The sequence below is a fragment of the Candida jiufengensis genome (genome assembly GCF_024610255.1).
Source record: "Candida jiufengensis strain CBS 10846 chromosome Unknown scaffold1, whole genome shotgun sequence".
Classification (NCBI taxonomy): Eukaryota; Fungi; Ascomycota; class Pichiomycetes; order Serinales; family Debaryomycetaceae; genus Lodderomyces; species Lodderomyces jiufengensis.
Window position 1 is genome coordinate 2,823,741 of NW_026261562.1, and position 18,671 is coordinate 2,842,411.

Sequence of the window (18,671 nt, forward strand, 5' to 3'; positions counted from 1 at the left end):
CTTATTGACATTTTTATACTACTCCTTCAGTACTTTATTACTTTTATACATTATATAACAATTTTATAGCGCATTAAGCAGACAAGCTTCAGATCAATACCAGATGTCCACTATGTTTATATGAATTAAATTTTTTAATATTTTTCTAAGATACACAAGCTACTTCCTGAATTAAGCTTCACCAGTATGTTTTTTAACATATTCCCATAAACTTTTTAATAAAGAATCAGGTAAAGTATATAAATCCATTGTAAATTCTCCATTATCAACATCATTTTTAATATTCATTTCATTTGTTCTATTATCAGTAACCATTTGTACTATAACAATTAAATCATCTTCACTTAATTTAGTTAATCCATTGGATAATTTTTCTAAATCAATATTACCTTTCATTGCTCCCTTTGATTTCTTTTTATCAATTATTGAAGCTTGTGATTGATTTACATTTGAAGTTGATGATGATGATGGACCATTTGCTGAATCTAATTTTCTTTTTATACCTGAAGAAGAACTTGAATTTTCTTCAAATGGTAATGACCCACTTTCTGTTAATAATTTATTTAATTGAGGATTTTTATTTGGTCCAACAGGAATTGAAATTACATGATCATTAATATATTTTTCTTGTAAAAAATTTAAATCATGTTGAAATTTTCGTTCACCATTTTTACCACTTATTCCTAAAATATGAATAGAAATAGGTATATCAAATTCTCCCCAACCTTGTTCTTCAATTTTAAAAGGTTGTTGTTTTAATGATCTTATAGGATTAGCAAATGTTGGATGTAAAGTATATGTTACTTTATCCAAGATTTTGGCAGGTATTTCTTTACCTTGAGAATCTAACATTGATATTGAAATTGACCATTTTCTCATTGGATAATTTTCAACTGGTGGTACATCTTTCATAATATGTTGTTCTGTTGTTATCCTAATTGTTCTTTTAACTTGCTAAGTAGGCGTTAGTATAATTGAGGTTTACTTCATGGTGTGAAGGCATTATTTTAGCTCAATTATATCAGATCTGACTTTGAGCTAATGATATTTCTCAAAAGTGTGGACTATGAGCAAATTTAAGCCGTCGCATGGGCAATTGCAATCAGATAAATACATACATCAGACATTATGATATTTTTTGATTGACTTATGAACTGATAAATTGAATTTAATTGATGGTGAGATTAATGAACGATAATAATCAAATAAATATAATAAACAAACAATTTAGTTTTGAAATTGTTTTGAGTTAGAATTTTTCCTCTTTTTGATCTGAAATTGAATCGTTGGTTCGTTTGTTGTTGTGCGATTTTTTAATTTTTTTCTTCCCTTATTAAAGAAATTTGGATAATCAAGAATTTACATAAATCAGTTGATAAATTAGAGTTAACTGACATTTTGAATTGACCTTAAGGGTTTGACCAAATTACATGTTTGATAGTTAAATATTAAAACTGGGAGACTTTGAGTATAGTCCTTTAGTAGGCTACTTCATATACAATTCCGAAAATAGAAATTTTGACCTCTACATTTATCTCAAGATTTAGGTGATAAATAGCCAATATTTGACGATCAAACTTTTACTTGAATGGCCAAACTGAAAGAGACTCAAGAACAGACTCCAATTAAAACAAGTCATAATGGTAATCAATTTCCCGATAAATGTGAGTAATACTTAATCTTTTACTCATAAGTTAGCGGTGGTAGCGTTGATTATTGAAAAATTATATAAAGTATGATACAAATTACTGCAAATACTTTTGATTATTTTATGTTGCAAATAATTTAATTCATAAACTCAATTTAATTACATATTAGAAAAATGTCTTATTTCAAGAGTTTGGCTTCTTTGAATAGAAGAGCGCTTACGTCATCAATACGATATAACTCATCATCATCAACAGTTTGCCCATTAGATGCATCAAAATTAGTAATTGAGAAAACTAATAATCCAAAACCTAAAAAATCCAAAGATCAATTGTTATTTGGTAAATCATTCACTGATCATATGTTAGAAATAGACTGGGATTCCAAAAATGGTTGGGGTACTCCAAAAATATCACCATATCACAACTTATCATTAGATCCATCAAGTGTTGTATTTCATTATGGATTTGAATTATTTGAAGGTATGAAAGCATATAAAGATTCCAATGGTAAAATAAGAACTTTTAGAGGAAATAAAAATATGGAAAGAATGAATAAATCAGCTGCAAGAATTACATTACCTGAATTTAATGGAGAAGAATTACAAAAATTGATTGATAAATTATTAATTGTTGATCAAGATTTTATACCCGAAGGTAAAGGTTATTCATTATACATAAGACCAACAATGATTGGTACAGATGCATTTTTAGGTGTTGGTACACCTAATCAAGCCAAAATATATACAATCTGTAGTCCAGTTGGTCCTTACTATAAGAATGGTTTTAAACCTGTATCATTAGAAGCAACAGATTATGCAGTAAGAGCATGGCCAGGTGGTGTAGGTGATAAAAAATTAGGTGCTAATTATGCTCCATGTATATTACCACAACAAGAAGCAGCCACGAGGGGATTTGATCAAAACTTGTGGTTATTTGGTGATGAAGGTTACATAACAGAAGTTGGTACTATGAATGCATTTTTTGTATTTAGAGATCCAAAAACTGGTAAAAAGGAATTAACTACTCACCCATTAGATGGAACTATATTGGAAGGTGTTACAAGAGATTCAATTTTAGAATTAGCTAAAGAAAGATTACCATCAGATGAATGGGATGTAACTGAACGTAAATTTACTATTCATGAAGTTCAAAAAGCTGCTGAAGAAGGTAATTTGGTTGAAGCTTTTGGAGCTGGTACTGCAGCTGTTGTATCTCCTATAAAACATATTGGATATAGAGGTCAAGATATAGATATTCCTGTTGAACTAGGTAATACTGGTGAATTAACTGCACAAATTGCTGATTGGATAAGTAAGATTCAATATGGTGAAGAAGAATATAAAGATTGGTCGAGAGTTGCCAAATAAACTAGAAAAGAGACTTTATTGCATTTATTAGAAAATTTATAGACTTGAATGTTATATTGTACTTTTATCAGGTAAAGCTTCAATTTCTTTTATAATGTAATTTCTTTCTTCAATTAGACTTGAATCATGGAAACTTGAAATATCAAAATTCTTGAAAAATTCTAAAAAATTTTGTTTATTCTTAATTAATGTTTCTTTAACTTTTGGTGTTTTCTTGGGATTTGCAACAAAAAATTTTAATAAATGGAAACCTTCCAATTGTAAATTTTTCAGTTTTTCACTCAATAAAAGCATTGTATATTTTAAGTTCTTGGTATCTGTGAAATATTTTTGTAAAAATTCGGAGTTTAATCTTTCTGAAACTAAATCATTTAGTAGTTTAACACTTTGTCTTTTTGTAACATAATTATTTGATTTAATTAATACATTTATATGATTCATAAAAGTATCGTAATTCTTTGCTAGAAATTCAGGTACCATTTTCTTATGAGTTGTTAATAAATCATTTAATGTCATCATTGAATCACAAGCTATTTCAAACATTGGATTTTCAACATAATTAAAAAATTTCCAAAACTCGGGACGATACAAAATATATCTATTAATCTCTTCAAATTTATTACAATCTCTTAAGATTTGACCTGATATTAATCCAATCTCTGGTGATTCAGGACCTCTTATTAGTATATTCAAAATTTCTGGCTTTTTATGTACTAAATAATCAACCACTGGAGGTGCTGATTGAGGATTTGATGAAGATAACATTGACTTTATACCTCCCATACCTCCATTCATACCCGATATATAGTTACGTCTCAATAAAGTTGAATATATTATCACTACATCTTTTCTTGAATCAAAATCTAATTTATTTAAACTTGTAGTTAATACATAAAGATTATTTGTTGTTAAGATTTCCGATAGTAGTTGAGTTATTTGATCAATTTGTGGTTCATTTTCATCATCTCCATATATAATATTTTTAATTTGTTTTAAATATCTTGCTGATTCATCTTGATATTTCTTGTAACTTGATGGATCATTTGTATAATCTAGTTTTGATAATTGATCATTCAATGCTCTTATTAATTCTGGTGGATTTTTGGGATTTCGTTTAAATAAAAATGCCATGGTATTTGTTTTAAGTTAATTGGAGGGGTTTTATGCACATGAATTTTTAAGGTTGTTGTTGTTGTCAAGTCTACTAATTTATATTATGATAATTAATTAATTTGTTATGAGATTAATGACCAGAAATTTTAATATAAGGTTAAAAGGAGTTAATGATATAAAAAGAGTTTTAAATAACCTTTGATAATTTTTCAAACTTCACTATTGATGATCAATTGATTAATAATAAGTTGTGATTTCTAAGTAAATGGTTTGTTTTAATATTTGTTATTAAGTAGATCAATAGAAAGAAAAAAAAAGTTATGTTTGAATCAATTATCAAAAATTATAATTATTATTTAAATTATTTTAAATCTATAAAATTATCAAATTTATCAAAACAATTTAATTTATTTAAATCTACTACTACTACTCCTTCAGTTAAAGATCTCAAAGATAAACCAAAGGAAAAGAAAAGAACTTGCTTTTTATGTAAAGAACCTTGTTTTATTTGTAGAGAAATTAGACCCATAAAATCAGAAATCAAGAAAAGTTTCAAAAATTCATATTTTGTTAAACATAATCCATCAAAGTATATTAAAGGTGAAATTCATAATATAAAACCAGATTTATACAAGAGTTTCAAAAAATCAAGTTTACTTAAACATTCAAAATTTGTTAAATCTGAAATTAAGAATATTAGACCAGATATAGTCAAAAGTTTTAAAGAAATTCATTCACCAGACTTTATCGTATTTGATCCACCACCTAAGAAACCACCATTACCCCCAAAAGAAACTGATATCAAACCAGTAGTGTTATTTTTAGAATTAATCATATTAATGGCACTTCCATTTTATTTTATTGTTAAATGTCTTGGTTAAAAATATGGTCACCGATCAAGATAAATCGAAGTAATAGACCAATACTATTTGAAAATGAATATAATATATATATAAAAGATAATATAGGATTATATCAAGGAAAACTGAAAATTACGGATCATCAAAATGGAAGATTATATTTAACTAATAAAAGAGTAATATATTTTGATAATTCCAATACTGAAAATTGTATTGCTATAGATATTGAACAATTGACTTCAGCCGAATTAGTTGAAAAATTTTTAAGGTCATCACCGAAAGTTAAATTATATATCAAGACGGAAATACCTAAAAAGAATGAAGAAATAAAAGGAATTGATTGGGTTTGTAAGATTTGTTCATTCAATAATCATATACCGAGTGGATTCAACTGGGATGAAGAAGAACTACCCAAATGTATATCATGTGGTATACGGCCAACCAAAAAGTACATAGAAGAAATAGCGAATTCGTCAAAAGAATCAACACCAGCATCAACAGAACCAATAATATCAGAATCAAATAATTTTCAGACATCTCCATCACCTGCAGTTCTGACATCAGAATCTACCCTAGCAAATGGTCAATGCCCAACTTGTACATTCATAAATCATAGATACGTTAAATTCTGCGAAATGTGTGGAACTGAACTTTCATCATCATCAACTTCAGAATTGAGTCAATCAATGAACGACATATCACTAGAAACTAATCCAATGAAATTGAAATTAGAATCACCAGAACTATATACAAACAATAAACCATATGTCAAAATAAGTTTTCGAAAAGGTGGTGAACAGAAATTTTTTCAAGAAGTTGCCAATTTAATAGATGAAATTAAATGGGATAATTTACGTAAAAAAGGTGGCATAAATCAAAATTCTAAAAAATTACAACAACCAAAACTTGAAATCAAAAGAACTGGAGCAGGGATCCATGCATTAGAATTGATAGGTGAACAACAAAGAAAGAACAATGAAGTAATACTAAGCTCTTCATTAGAAGATTTGGAGCAATTAATGTTCAAGTTCAAAGATATACTACATTTATCATCGTCATTTAATGGGTTAATAAACAATAAAGTCAATATCACCAAAAGTCTACCACCTATCAATATAAGCAAATCATCTAATTTATATCATAATGAACTAAGTCGACATATCAGTGAATATCTAGTAAACTTCAAATTGATCAAGAATTCATCCATGATTACATTACAAGACTTATTCGCAGATTATAATAGATTTCTAGTTAAGTCTCAAGGATTTGGATGTGAGTTAGTAGATGTAAATGATTTTCAAAAACTGGTGGATTTATTTGATTCATTAAATTTACCAGTTGTGCAAAACAAATATGAAAAAAGTGATTTAGTAGTAATCAAACCAAGAATTCATACAAATGCATATGATGAATTCATAGTATCATACCTAAACAATCAAGAACATCAATATAAAATCAATAAATTAAGAGTAGAAATGATTGATGATAACGAATATGATAGAGATTATAGTGGACACGAAAATGGTAATTATGGATGTACAATATCAGAAATTTCTCATTTTTTCAATTGGTCGTATAATATTACAAAAGAAGAATTAGAAAAATCAATTGAAAATGGTCAAATTGTTATTGATCAAAATATTTCGGGGACTTTTTATTATGTTAATAAATTTTCATCAACTTTCAATTGGGATAATCTGAAAGAAATTGAACAAATAAAAGAAGATATTGTCAAAGAACAAGATGAAATTACCAAAAACATGAAACTGGAATATGAGAGATTGAAATTGAACAATTTGGTGAATTTAAATCCTGAATATGAATTTGGTACAATAAATGATGAACAATCAATAGTTAGTGAATCAACACCAGTAACTAGTCATATACCTTCAACGATTTCTTTAAATGGTTTAGAAGGTCTACAATTTTAGTAATATATAAAATTATTTTGCATCTCCATATTTGAATTACCTCTTAACCAAGTATTACCTCTTAAATTTATTTTTAGTAAAGTTTACACAAAAAATTTATATGAATCTAGCGTTGGCCCAATTTTCAAGCGGTTTGAATCAAATCATTGTATATCATTCATAAAGGACATTCAAGATACTACAATATAGCATCCATAATTATCAAAAACTAATATCATTTTTGCAATGAATTATGGACCGACATCATCACAATATAGAAAAATAAATGGAGTGCCGATACCCCAGCCACAAACCAATAAACAGAATAATCTTCAACAACAACAACAACGAAATAATCCAAATATAACTTCAAATAATTCCAGCATACAGCAGCAACAACAACAACAAAAGCAACAAATGTATATTCCATCTTCATCTTCTTTAACCCAAACAATTCCTACAAATAATCCACTTTTACCAACAAATAGTCATTCACATCATCATCATCATCAACCAGGATCAATACCCAATCAATTACCAACAGTTCCACAACCTGCATTAATGGCATCGAATTCAATTTTAACTTTAGGTCCGTTTAAACATCGTAAAGATTTAACAAGAGAATCAGTACTATCTACTTATCAAATTATGGGTTATATTGCAGCAGGAACTTATGGAAAAGTATATAAAGCTAAACTACGAGGTAATATCAAAAAAGAAGAAGAGAATAATAATATAGGTAATAATGTTAATGGAAGTAGCTCGAGTAATACTGAAGATCTTGAGAGCAAGACAGATTTAGTAATAAATTCAACAACGTCGTCGAATACATCAACATTAACTGCAGCAACTACTACACCCACTACTGATTCAAGCCATTCAAAAACAAAAAAAGATGACGAGGCATTACCACAATTTTATGCAATTAAAAAATTTAAAAGTGATAATCATGCATCAAATAATAATATGAATTCAAATTTAAATATGAATAAAAATATAGATAATGACATTACTCATTATACTGGTATATCACAAAGTGCAATTAGAGAAATGTCAATATGCAGAGAATTAAATAATAAAAACATCACTAAACTAATAAATATCATATTGGAAAACAAAAGCATATATATGATTTTTGAATTTTGTGAACATGATCTTTTACAAATTATACATTATCATTCACATCCAGAATTAAAACCAATTCCTATTCAAACAATAAAATCATTAACTTGGCAAATATTAAATGGTGTTACTTTTTTACATAAAAATTGGATTTTTCATAGAGATTTAAAACCAGCAAATATAATGGTTACATCAAATGGATGTGTTAAAATTGGAGATTTAGGATTAGCTAGAAAATTTAACAATCCATTACAAAGTTTTTATACTGGTGATAAAGTTGTTGTTACTATATGGTATAGAGCACCTGAATTATTATTAGGTACAAGACATTATACACCAGCTATTGATCTTTGGGCTGTTGGATGTATATTAGCTGAATTATTATCACTAAGACCTATTTTTAAAGGAGAAGAAGCTAAAATTGATATAAATAATAAAAAATCAGTACCTTTTCAAAAAAATCAATTTCAAAAAATTATAGAAATATTAGGTACTCCAAATCTTAAAAATTGGCAAAATTTAAATAAATATCCTGAATTTAATTCATTTATACAACAATTGAATCAAAATTATTCATCAAATTTATCTCAATGGTATAAAATGATTGGTGGTGAAAATAAACAATGTTTAGAATTATTATATGGATTATTAAAATATGATCCAGATATAAGATTAACTGCAGATCAAGCTTTATTACATCAATTCTTTTTGGAATTACCTAAAGTGAAAGAAAATGCTTTTGATGGTTTAAATTTTAAATATCCTAATCGAAAAATTTATTTTGATGATAATGATATTAATCAAGGAAATAATCAAAATAATCAACAGAATAATAATAGTGGGACTGGACAAAATGTTACTAATAATCAAAATAATCAAGCGGTTGCTAATTCTGGAGTAAAACGTAATAATAATGGATTTGATGAAGGTAATGGTACTAAAAGAAAAAGAGGTTAAACAAAATTAGTGAATCGACATTAAGCATTATATAGTCATTTTATTGAAGACAGTATTATATAGCATTTATGTAATTCAACATTAAGTCAAAGACTTCTTTTCAATTAGGAATTAGCTGTAAAAAATCGTTTATTTATATTCGGATAAATGAAAGTATCGCGTATTTAGCGCAATACATTCAATATTTTGATCTCTTGATAAATATCAAAAAAAATACAACCACTTTAAAACACTAACACATATTACATTTAACAAAAGCAGCAAACTCCAATTGATTCATCTACTTACAGAGTGATGAAACTAGATGATCTATATACAAACAAAACACTAATATACAATAGTCCATTTTCAGATATATGTAAAGTAAAACCAATTCCTGAATCACCATATATAACAGAAAATCAAAAAACAAAACAATATGTTGTATTAAAAATAGTTGATTTAGATTTTAAAATCCCACCACATTCAATAACTAGAGAACTAGAAGTATTGAAAAAATTACAACATCACCAAAAGAAAGATGGATATGTTGGTATAATTGAATATCTTAATGATTTTCAAATTATTGATGATAAGTTTTTAGTATTGGATTTTTATCCATTTACTTTAAATCAATTAATACAAACACCTAAATATATGAGTAAAACGTTAAAATTTGGATCAATTGATGAAAAAGGAGATATGAAACATATTATTAAAAATAAAATTAATAATTCTGATATTAAAATATTTTTACAAAATTTAATTAATTCAATTAAATTTATACATTCAAATGAAATTATCCATAGAGATTTAAAACCAAGTAATATTTTTTTTAAAGATGATGATATAACTCAACCAATTATAGGAGATTTTGGATGTTGTTATAATTTACAAAATCCTCCAGAAGATGAACCGTTTGATTTAAAATATGTTGATATTTCTTCAAGTATATATAAATCACCAGAATTATTATTAGGAATAACTAATTATTCATATGAAGTAGATTATTGGAGTATTGGTATAATTTTAACAATTTTATATTCTAAAAATTTTAAATCAATATTAATAAAAAATGAAAATGAATTAAATAATGATTCACAAATAAATGATTTACATTTACTTGTATGTATTTTTAAAACTTTTGGTACTCCAACTTATTTAAAAGAAGATGAAAATGATGAAAATTTATATTGGCCAGAATTAAATAATGATGATTTACATTTTAAAAAATTTAATTTACAAAAATTACCAAGATTATCAATACTGGAAATTTTACCAAATTCTAATGATGAATATGTTGAAAAATTATTTTCGAACTTAATAAGATATGATAGAAGTAAAAGAAAAATGTATATAGAAGATTAAAATTAATTCTATAATAATTAGAAATGTAAATAGTTTTGGGTAAATTGAATGCATTAGGTTTTAGGAAAGTTATGGTAAAAATATCGAGAATTTAAAAGTTTACGAAGTATGAAATTAAAGTTTGACATGTAGTTTCATTCGATTATACTAAACGATTGACGATAATCAATTTTAAACAATAAAGTAAAAGCAATAAGATTTATTTAATTTTTGGTTGCAAAATTTAAGAAAATTTCGTAAATTGAATTTTTGTTTTTCTGTGCAAGTTCATTGTAAAATAACTAACGAAAACAATCATTGCATAATTAAATTTGTGATAATTCTCTATTCAACTTATTCTATACCAAATAGCAATGACCAAAGTTTGTGGGTGAATTAAGAGATCTTTAAATAAGATGTTCTGTAATAGTTCTTTCGACATAGTTGTAAAGTAAAGCTCCAATAATAAGAAATTAGAAATGTATAAAAAAATCTCTAATTAAGAAATTAGAAATGTATAAAAAAATCTCTAATTTTTATATCTATAACAATGCTTAAATGAATTAATAATAGATCAATCGAACGTTTCAAATTAATTAACTTACTAAAAACAATTTATTTAAATTGGGTTCACACCAAATTTATTATTGGTTGTAACTTGCAACCATAATAAAAGTACATAAAATTAAGAGTGGTGACGACTCATTTGAATTATTACAATCTAACTCATGGGAAATTTGTGATCAGTTGAAGATTAAAAATAATCTTGATAATAATTAGATCAGATTAGATTATATTAGATCAATGATATATTGAAAATTTTTAAATTAAAAAGAAAAATTGTTCAATATTTATATAATATTTAATTAAATTCTTTAGATTTCATAGATTTCAACATTACAAATTGGGTAATAAAAGCGGCTCATGCACTTACCCCGCAAAATATTATTTTAAAATTTTTTCAAAATTATTAAAGTTTTTTAGTTGTCCCCGTTTAGAGTTTTTTTTATTGTGTTAAATTATGTAATTTTTGTTCGTACATCCCCCAAATAAAAAAATAAAAAATAAAATAAAAATTAATGTTTAAAAATAAAATATTTTATTTTTTATCAACCCTTTCTTCAAATTCCTTCTATTTCAAATCAAACAGAATTTGTCTTAAATCCTTTAAAGATGATTAATAATAAAAGTTTATACTTAATGATTTAATTTAATTGTGAATAGTTAGTTAGTTAGTTAATTAATTGATTTTTATCTATTAATTAATATTTTCTATATTGTTGTATTTATAGAAATTATTATGTTAATCAATATAATTTATATTTATATATTAATATCAATATTATATTTAAACAATTTATTATTGAATTTACTTATTTCTAATATATTTTGTTGAACAACCTTACTTCAACAATTTTATTAAAAGAAAGTGTTGATTAATATATAATAATATTATTAATTAGAATCCTTATATTTGACATATTATAATATTATAATTATTAATTATTATAATTATTAATTATTATAATATTATAAAATATAACTTATAAAAGTAATTTGGTACTGTATATTATAAATATTATTAAATAATATTATTAAAAATATTAAAATAAAAAAAATTAAAAAATTTAATATATCATTAATTTTATTACATATAGTCTATCTTTTAATATTAAATTAGTAAAGAAAATCATTGTAAATTGTACATCATTTATTTCTACACTTTATACAACTTTTTTTCTTACCTTCATCATCTATTCATCTATTCAACTATTCAACTTTCAAAACTCAAGTTCTAGATAATTTATATTATATTATACATTTGTTATATTTTTTCTTTTTAAAAATATTAATTACTTTTTTTCTCACACTAGAATTATTATAAATTGTCAATAATAATAACAATAATAAATAATAAATATTAAAATAAATTATTAGATAGGTGGAGCAAAATTAAATATTCAAAAAAAAACAACAAACTAATTATAAAAATTATTTACAACAACATCTATTTATATATATACTATCATTTGTTTCATTAGATACTAGCTAGATCACAGATCATTTTCATCAAAATTAATTTAGAATTAGAAGTTATTTATCAAATTCAGATTGTTTTTTTTTTCTTTCTTTCTTTTTGCTGGGTTATTTCAATACATAAATACATAAAAATATATTATACATCATAAAATTTTATTATTTTCGATTTAGTTTATTAAATATTCATTCATTTCATTCATTACTCCATTTTACTACTCATTTAGAATTATTATCTATAAATATTCCTATTCAAAAATAATATCATTACACATGCATTTATCAAAAAGTATAAATAAATTAACATTAGATTCATTAACTTCAGATAATCATAATCTACAAAAATCAATAACAAATAATTCAACATTAATAAATTCAAATGATTATTATAATCCAAATGATACAAATGAAATTTTAAATTTCCCCTCCATAAATATTAAAAATATAGATTATGAATTTTTAGAAAAAAATTATCAAATTTTTAAACATTATCCATCATATATTCATAATTCAAATATTACTACTCCTGATTTAAGAGATTTAATAGTTGATAAACCAATATATAATGAAGCAAATAAACATGTTAAAAAGAAGAAGAAAAAAAGAGTTAAAGGTGGTTGTGGGGACTTAAGAGAATCAAGAAGATTGAGAAAAGAACGAAAAGAACAACGTAAAGAATTATATAATGAACAAAAGGAACAACTCAAAGAAATGAAACAAGAAATAAAAAATTTACATAATGATCAAAAACAAGAACGTAAAGATTTTAGACAACAACAACTAGTAGGAAGTAATATTAAAAAATCTTATTGTGGTCATTATTCTAAAAAAATTAATAATATAAATAATGCAAATGGTGGTAGTAATGATATAATTCAAAATTCAGGTCAAATAAACCCTTATCAAATGAAAACTCAATTTTCGGAAAATACTGATAATACAATGTCAAGATCAAATTCTCAATTTACTCAAACAAATGATTTTAATTATGATTCAGAAACTGATGAAATTGATGATTTTAATAATACTGGTAGTAATAATAAATCATTATATAAACAACAAACTAATAATAATCAAAATAATAATTATAATGTGGGTTATGATTCTGAAAAAACTGAAGTTGAAAATGAAGATGATCAATTTAATCCAATTTTTTTTAATAATCCATTTGAAATGGGTAAAAAAATTCCATCAACTATATCAATGTCAAAATCTTCTTCCTTTAATAATTATACAACCACCACCACCAATAATAATAATAATAATAATAATGGTTATAATTATCCCTCATTTAATTCAAGAAATAACTCAATAAATATTCCAAATAATTTAAATCCTTTACAACCATTACATCTGAATACTACCATTAATGGATCAAAAAGAAGATCATCATCAATTACTTCAATCAACAGTAGTCAAAATGGGTCACAAAATAGATATAATAATAGTAATGGTAATTGTGCATCAACTACAATGACTAGTATACAACCAAGAAGATCAACTTCAATAGCATCAAAATTTATGAATATGTTTACAAGTACTAGTCATAATTCTAATAACTCAAATCAAAATCAAAATCATAATAATACATCAGATGAAGATCAACAATTTAATAGTGAAGGATCAACAGAAAATGAAGAAAAATTAATAATTGATGATATTGGATCATTTAATAGTAGTGGAGGTGGTAATGGAATGAATAGAAAAGGCTCAATAATAAATCATAAATTAAATCATCAAAATAATTTACAACCTTTTAATAGTAATGGTATACAAAATCAATATCAACAACAATTACCAACTTATAATCAATTTAAACAACATCAACCTCAACAATTTGAACTGTATCCAATTCAAAAATCAAATACTTTTGATCAAACAAAATCTTCAAAAACTACTTTAAAAAATAAATTAAAAATGAAATTAACTAATGAATCTAGAAGATATAGTGAACAATTTGGTATGTATTTTTTTTTTGCTACAATTTACTAACAACATATACAATTATTTTTTTGGCAACTCAATTTTCGGAAAAATATGAAAGAAAGAAAGAAAGAAAGAAAGAAAGAAAGAAAGAAAGAAAGAAAGAAAGAAAGTTATAGATATAATGGAATGACTATTGGGACCTACAAGTTTGAATTGAAATGAACAAGAATTATGAACTGGAACTAGAGAGTGTGAATAATCAAGGAATACAATATGGTTGTAATTGTAATATAATAATCGGGGTTTTTAGAAAGGGGATTGAATAAAACAAATTAAATTAATTAATTAATACGTTTGTTTTGTTAAATTTTAATTTTTAATTTTAAGATTCCCAAAATAAAATAAAAAAATAATTTGGATTTTGTACCGTTTTTGTTCATTTTAGTAAAAGGGAGATGTGGTGGTACTGTATATAAGTATTACAATTTATTGGAATACAAGTAAAAGTGGGGTAGGAATTTTAATCTATTTTACACAAAAAAAGAAATTTTTTTAATCATTTTTAATATTATCACCAAAATTAATATTGAATTATTATCATAAATCATGAGATATTGACTTAATTGAAGATTATCAGAAATTTTTTGTTGAAATTGATTGATTTAAATTTGTTCGTTTGTTGGTTGTTATAAGTTCATAAAGTTGATCAAACAGTACACAAATCATTTTGTCAAAATATTATTATTATTATATGCAAGACAACTTAAACTAAATTTTGATTGTTCTTTATTAAAATGATTATTCGAAATATTCTCCATATTTTGCAAATTTACAAATTGCGTATGATGTAATGATCATCACCATACAACTTAATTACATTAATAATTTATAAACAAGAGATAAGTAATGAATCTTTAAAAAAGCATAATCAACATCATTAGTTATAACATCTACAATTACCTGTTGAACCAACTATTACAAATCAAATTTTCAATCAATCATAAATATAAAAAGAATGTAATATTTATTAAATTTGATTTATTGATTCTAAAACATTCAATATTTAATTTGTTGTTCAAAATCTTAACTTCAATATTTAAAATTTGGGTGGTGATTGATGTTTTGTGTTATGTTTTTATTAATCATTCATTTTTTTTATTTTTATTTTTTTTTATTGCTTGAAGAATTTTAATATTGAGTTGAAAGAAAACAAAGAAAAAAAAAAAAAATCAACAATCTAAAAATCAATTTATTATTATTTTATTAATAGAATAACTTATTTTACATTTGCTTTTTCTTTTTTCAAACATTGAAGAAGAATTATAGTATCAATTCAAATAGTTATTAGTTTATCACATTCATCAACTGAAGTTATTATTATTATTACTATCAATTAAACACACTTCATTATTTTATCAAATTGATTTTATTGTGAACCTCCTTTTTTTTTTTAAGATTCATTAAATTTTTACACTACCCCATTTCATTTTCATCAAATCAATTTTTGTTTCTTTAATTTTTTATATCATTTGATTAAATTGATTGGAAATAAATTGATTCATTTATTTTTTAGCTTTATTAGTTACTATCATCCACTATAACAATTTTACCAAATATTTGTTGTTGATTAATTTTGAATCATATCAAATAAAATTTGTACTTCATCAAACTACTTATTAATTGCCCCCACAAAAATCAATAACAATTAACAAATTGATTTTATAAATCCATATAAGTCATTCCTTCAGATTATCTCCAATAATAATTCATAATTCATTCCTTTTCAAATTTTAAGAACAATTTCATATCTCAGATTTTTTAATTCGATTCAAATTCGATTCAATTCAACTTGTTTTACAATAATTGATTAATTTTTATTATTATTTTATCTACAAAACAATAATTATAATTACTAATAATTAATCAAATTTCATTATTTTTAAATTGTCATATTAGCATTTTTCCTATTACTTTTATATTTATATATTTCATATTTGCATTTTGTTTCATTATTTTCAAAAATTTATTAAATTTGTTAAACATTATAGCCAAATCAATTACTATCAATCAAAATTTTTATTTATTGTCACCATTATTATTAATCTAAACTTTCTTTCATTACTTTGTTCATCCAGATTGTGCCTAAGAAAAAATAATTTTTGCTCAATAAATTGTATATAAACACTAATCAATAATACTAACTAATTATGTCTAAAATAGAAGTTGTTACAGAAAATGTCACAAATGGTCATACTGGGGAAGTACAAACCATTCAATATACTCAATCTCAAATGGTTGGTCATGGATCATTTGGAGTTGTTTTCCAAACTCAAATAATGCCAACTAATGAAATTTGTGCAATGAAAAGAGTATTACAAGATAAAAGATTTAAAAATAGAGAATTAGAAATTATGAAAACTGTTCATCATAGAAATATTGCTGATTTAAAATATTTTTTTTATACAAATAATGATAAAAATGAATTATATCTTAATTTAATTTTAGAATTTGTACCTGAAACTTTATATAAAGCATCCCATTATTATGTATCAAAAAGATTAAATATGCCATCATTAGAAATTAAATTATATACTTATCAAATGTTTAGAGCTTTAAATTATATTCATAGTATGAAAATTTGTCATAGAGATATAAAACCTCAAAATTTATTAATAAATCCTTCAACTGGTGAATTAAAATTATGTGATTTTGGTTCAGCAAAAAAATTACTGCCTGATGAACCAAATGTTTCATATATATGTTCAAGATATTATAGAGCTCCTGAATTAATATTTGGTGCAACAAATTATACAACAAAAATAGATGTTTGGAGTGCAGGATGTGTAATGGCTGAATTAATCTTGGGGCAACCATTATTTCCAGGAGAATCAGGTATTGATCAATTAGTTGAAATTATTAAAATATTAGGTACACCATCAAAAGATCAAATTAAAAATATGAATCCTAATTATATGGAACATAGATTCCCACAAATAAAACCAATACCATTACATAAAATTTTCAAAAAAATGAATAATGATTGTATACAATTTTTAATTAAAGTTTTACAATATTCACCAATTGAAAGAATTAATTGTATACAAGCAATGATTGATCCATATTTTGATGAATTAAGAAATGAACAAACAAAATTACCAAATTATAGAAAATTATTTAGTCAACAATTTCATCATCATCATAATTCTAGTAATAATAATGGTTCAATAAATGGTGGTCATTCAAATGCTGCTCAATATCAATTATATAATAATCAACCAGATTTAAAAAATTTACCTGAATTATTTGATTTTGATGAATTAGAATTATCAGTTGAACCGAATTTAAATCATAAATTAATTCCACAATGGAAACAAGAACAAAATCAACAACAAAATCATAATCAAGAAAATTATCAACAACCACCACAACAACAACAACAAGCACAACAATAAATTCATAATAATAAATACAATAGTAATGATATAGAATGAATTAAATGTATATGTATAAGTACATGTATGTATACACTATGTTTAAATAAAAATATAAATGTAATGATCTTTAATAATTTTATGAAATCTTTGTATACATAATGTTTTATGTTGCATCGCTACCAATATTTTGTATAGTAGAATCTTTAAAAAAATTTTCTTAACATTCTGTTAATTAAAATTCATCAATAAATTAAGCCAATTAATCACCAAATACTTTAATCAAAGTTTCAAATACTAAACATATCTACTAATTAATATTTTTCAAAAATGGCTAAATATACAGAAGATCAATTATTACAATTAAAATCAGAATCTTATATTCCACAACCAACAATTTTACAAGCATTCAATGAAATGATTGAACAAGTAAAACAACATTCATTATTACAACAACAACAATATCAACAATCTCAACAACAACAACCACAACAAAATTCTGGCTCAACCACTACAAACAAATGGAATAATGGAGATACTTATATTGATGAAAAGGGAAATGAAAGAAGTTATCATCATTTGAATAGAAGAAGAAATTCAAAAAATAATGGACAATCTGGTGGTTTTATTGGTTCAAATATTGGTAACACCACGTCTACGGCTCATAAATATAATAAAAAGAAACCAGAATTTAAAAAAGATGAAGATGGTTGGGAATCATTTACTACTCCACAAGTTGAAGATTCAACATCAACTACAACAAATGAAGATCAACAACAACAAAAATCTAAAGGATCAAGTATTGGAATTAGAGCAAGACCAAATAATAAAAATTTAGGGTCCTCAAAGGCAGTTGATCCAAGAGAAATTGTAAGTGATAAACAAACCAGAAGTTTTAATGCTTTTGAAGCTTTAGATGATGATGACGAAGATGACGATGATGAAGATGATGAAGATGATGAATAATGATGAA

General features: G+C 24.3%; 8 protein-coding genes across 8 annotated transcripts; 6 read left to right on the forward strand and 2 right to left on the reverse strand. All coding sequences in view use genetic code 12, as the record gives it.

Annotated features, from left to right (window-relative positions):
- Positions 1-171: 171 nt before the first annotated feature.
- TAF14 (TATA-binding protein-associated factor) lies at positions 172-1,127 on the reverse strand (the record flags this gene model as incomplete). Its single annotated transcript, XM_051765753.1, has 2 exons — positions 172-954; positions 1,119-1,127. 2 exons carry the CDS (start codon positions 1,125-1,127, stop codon positions 172-174), a joined length of 792 nt encoding a protein of 263 aa, XP_051619036.1.
- Positions 1,128-1,822: 695 nt separating this feature from the next.
- Positions 1,823-3,016, forward strand: BAT21 (branched-chain-amino-acid transaminase; the record flags this gene model as incomplete). Its single annotated transcript, XM_051765754.1, has 1 exon — positions 1,823-3,016. One exon carries the CDS (start codon positions 1,823-1,825, stop codon positions 3,014-3,016), a length of 1,194 nt encoding a protein of 397 aa, XP_051619037.1.
- A 51-nt stretch (positions 3,017-3,067) lies between these two features.
- HYM1 (Hym1p) lies at positions 3,068-4,147 on the reverse strand (the record flags this gene model as incomplete). The annotated part of the gene is made up of 1 exon (XM_051765755.1): positions 3,068-4,147. The coding sequence occupies one exon, from the start codon at positions 4,145-4,147 to the stop codon at positions 3,068-3,070; it is 1,080 nt and encodes a 359-aa protein (XP_051619038.1).
- Positions 4,148-4,449: 302 nt separating this feature from the next.
- VPS36 (ESCRT-II subunit protein) lies at positions 4,450-6,920 on the forward strand (the record flags this gene model as incomplete). Its single annotated transcript, XM_051765756.1, has 2 exons — positions 4,450-4,999; positions 5,212-6,920. The coding sequence occupies 2 exons, from the start codon at positions 4,450-4,452 to the stop codon at positions 6,918-6,920; spliced, it is 2,259 nt and encodes a 752-aa protein (XP_051619039.1).
- Positions 6,921-7,145: 225 nt separating this feature from the next.
- On the forward strand, positions 7,146-8,978 carry SSN3 (cyclin-dependent serine/threonine protein kinase; the record flags this gene model as incomplete). Its single annotated transcript, XM_051765757.1, has 1 exon — positions 7,146-8,978. The coding sequence occupies one exon, from the start codon at positions 7,146-7,148 to the stop codon at positions 8,976-8,978; it is 1,833 nt and encodes a 610-aa protein (XP_051619040.1).
- A 294-nt stretch (positions 8,979-9,272) lies between these two features.
- On the forward strand, positions 9,273-10,325 carry CAK1 (cyclin-dependent protein kinase-activating kinase; the record flags this gene model as incomplete). Its single annotated transcript, XM_051765761.1, has 1 exon — positions 9,273-10,325. One exon carries the CDS (start codon positions 9,273-9,275, stop codon positions 10,323-10,325), a length of 1,053 nt encoding a protein of 350 aa, XP_051619041.1.
- A 2,289-nt stretch (positions 10,326-12,614) lies between these two features.
- On the forward strand, positions 12,615-17,719 carry KGF54_005001 (GSK family serine/threonine-protein kinase; the record flags this gene model as incomplete). The annotated part of the gene is made up of 2 exons (XM_051765762.1): positions 12,615-14,301; positions 16,488-17,719. The coding sequence occupies 2 exons, from the start codon at positions 12,615-12,617 to the stop codon at positions 17,717-17,719; spliced, it is 2,919 nt and encodes a 972-aa protein (XP_051619042.1).
- Positions 17,720-18,028: 309 nt separating this feature from the next.
- Positions 18,029-18,664, forward strand: KGF54_005002 (uncharacterized protein; the record flags this gene model as incomplete). Its single annotated transcript, XM_051765763.1, has 1 exon — positions 18,029-18,664. The coding sequence occupies one exon, from the start codon at positions 18,029-18,031 to the stop codon at positions 18,662-18,664; it is 636 nt and encodes a 211-aa protein (XP_051619043.1).
- Positions 18,665-18,671: the final 7 nt, after the last annotated feature.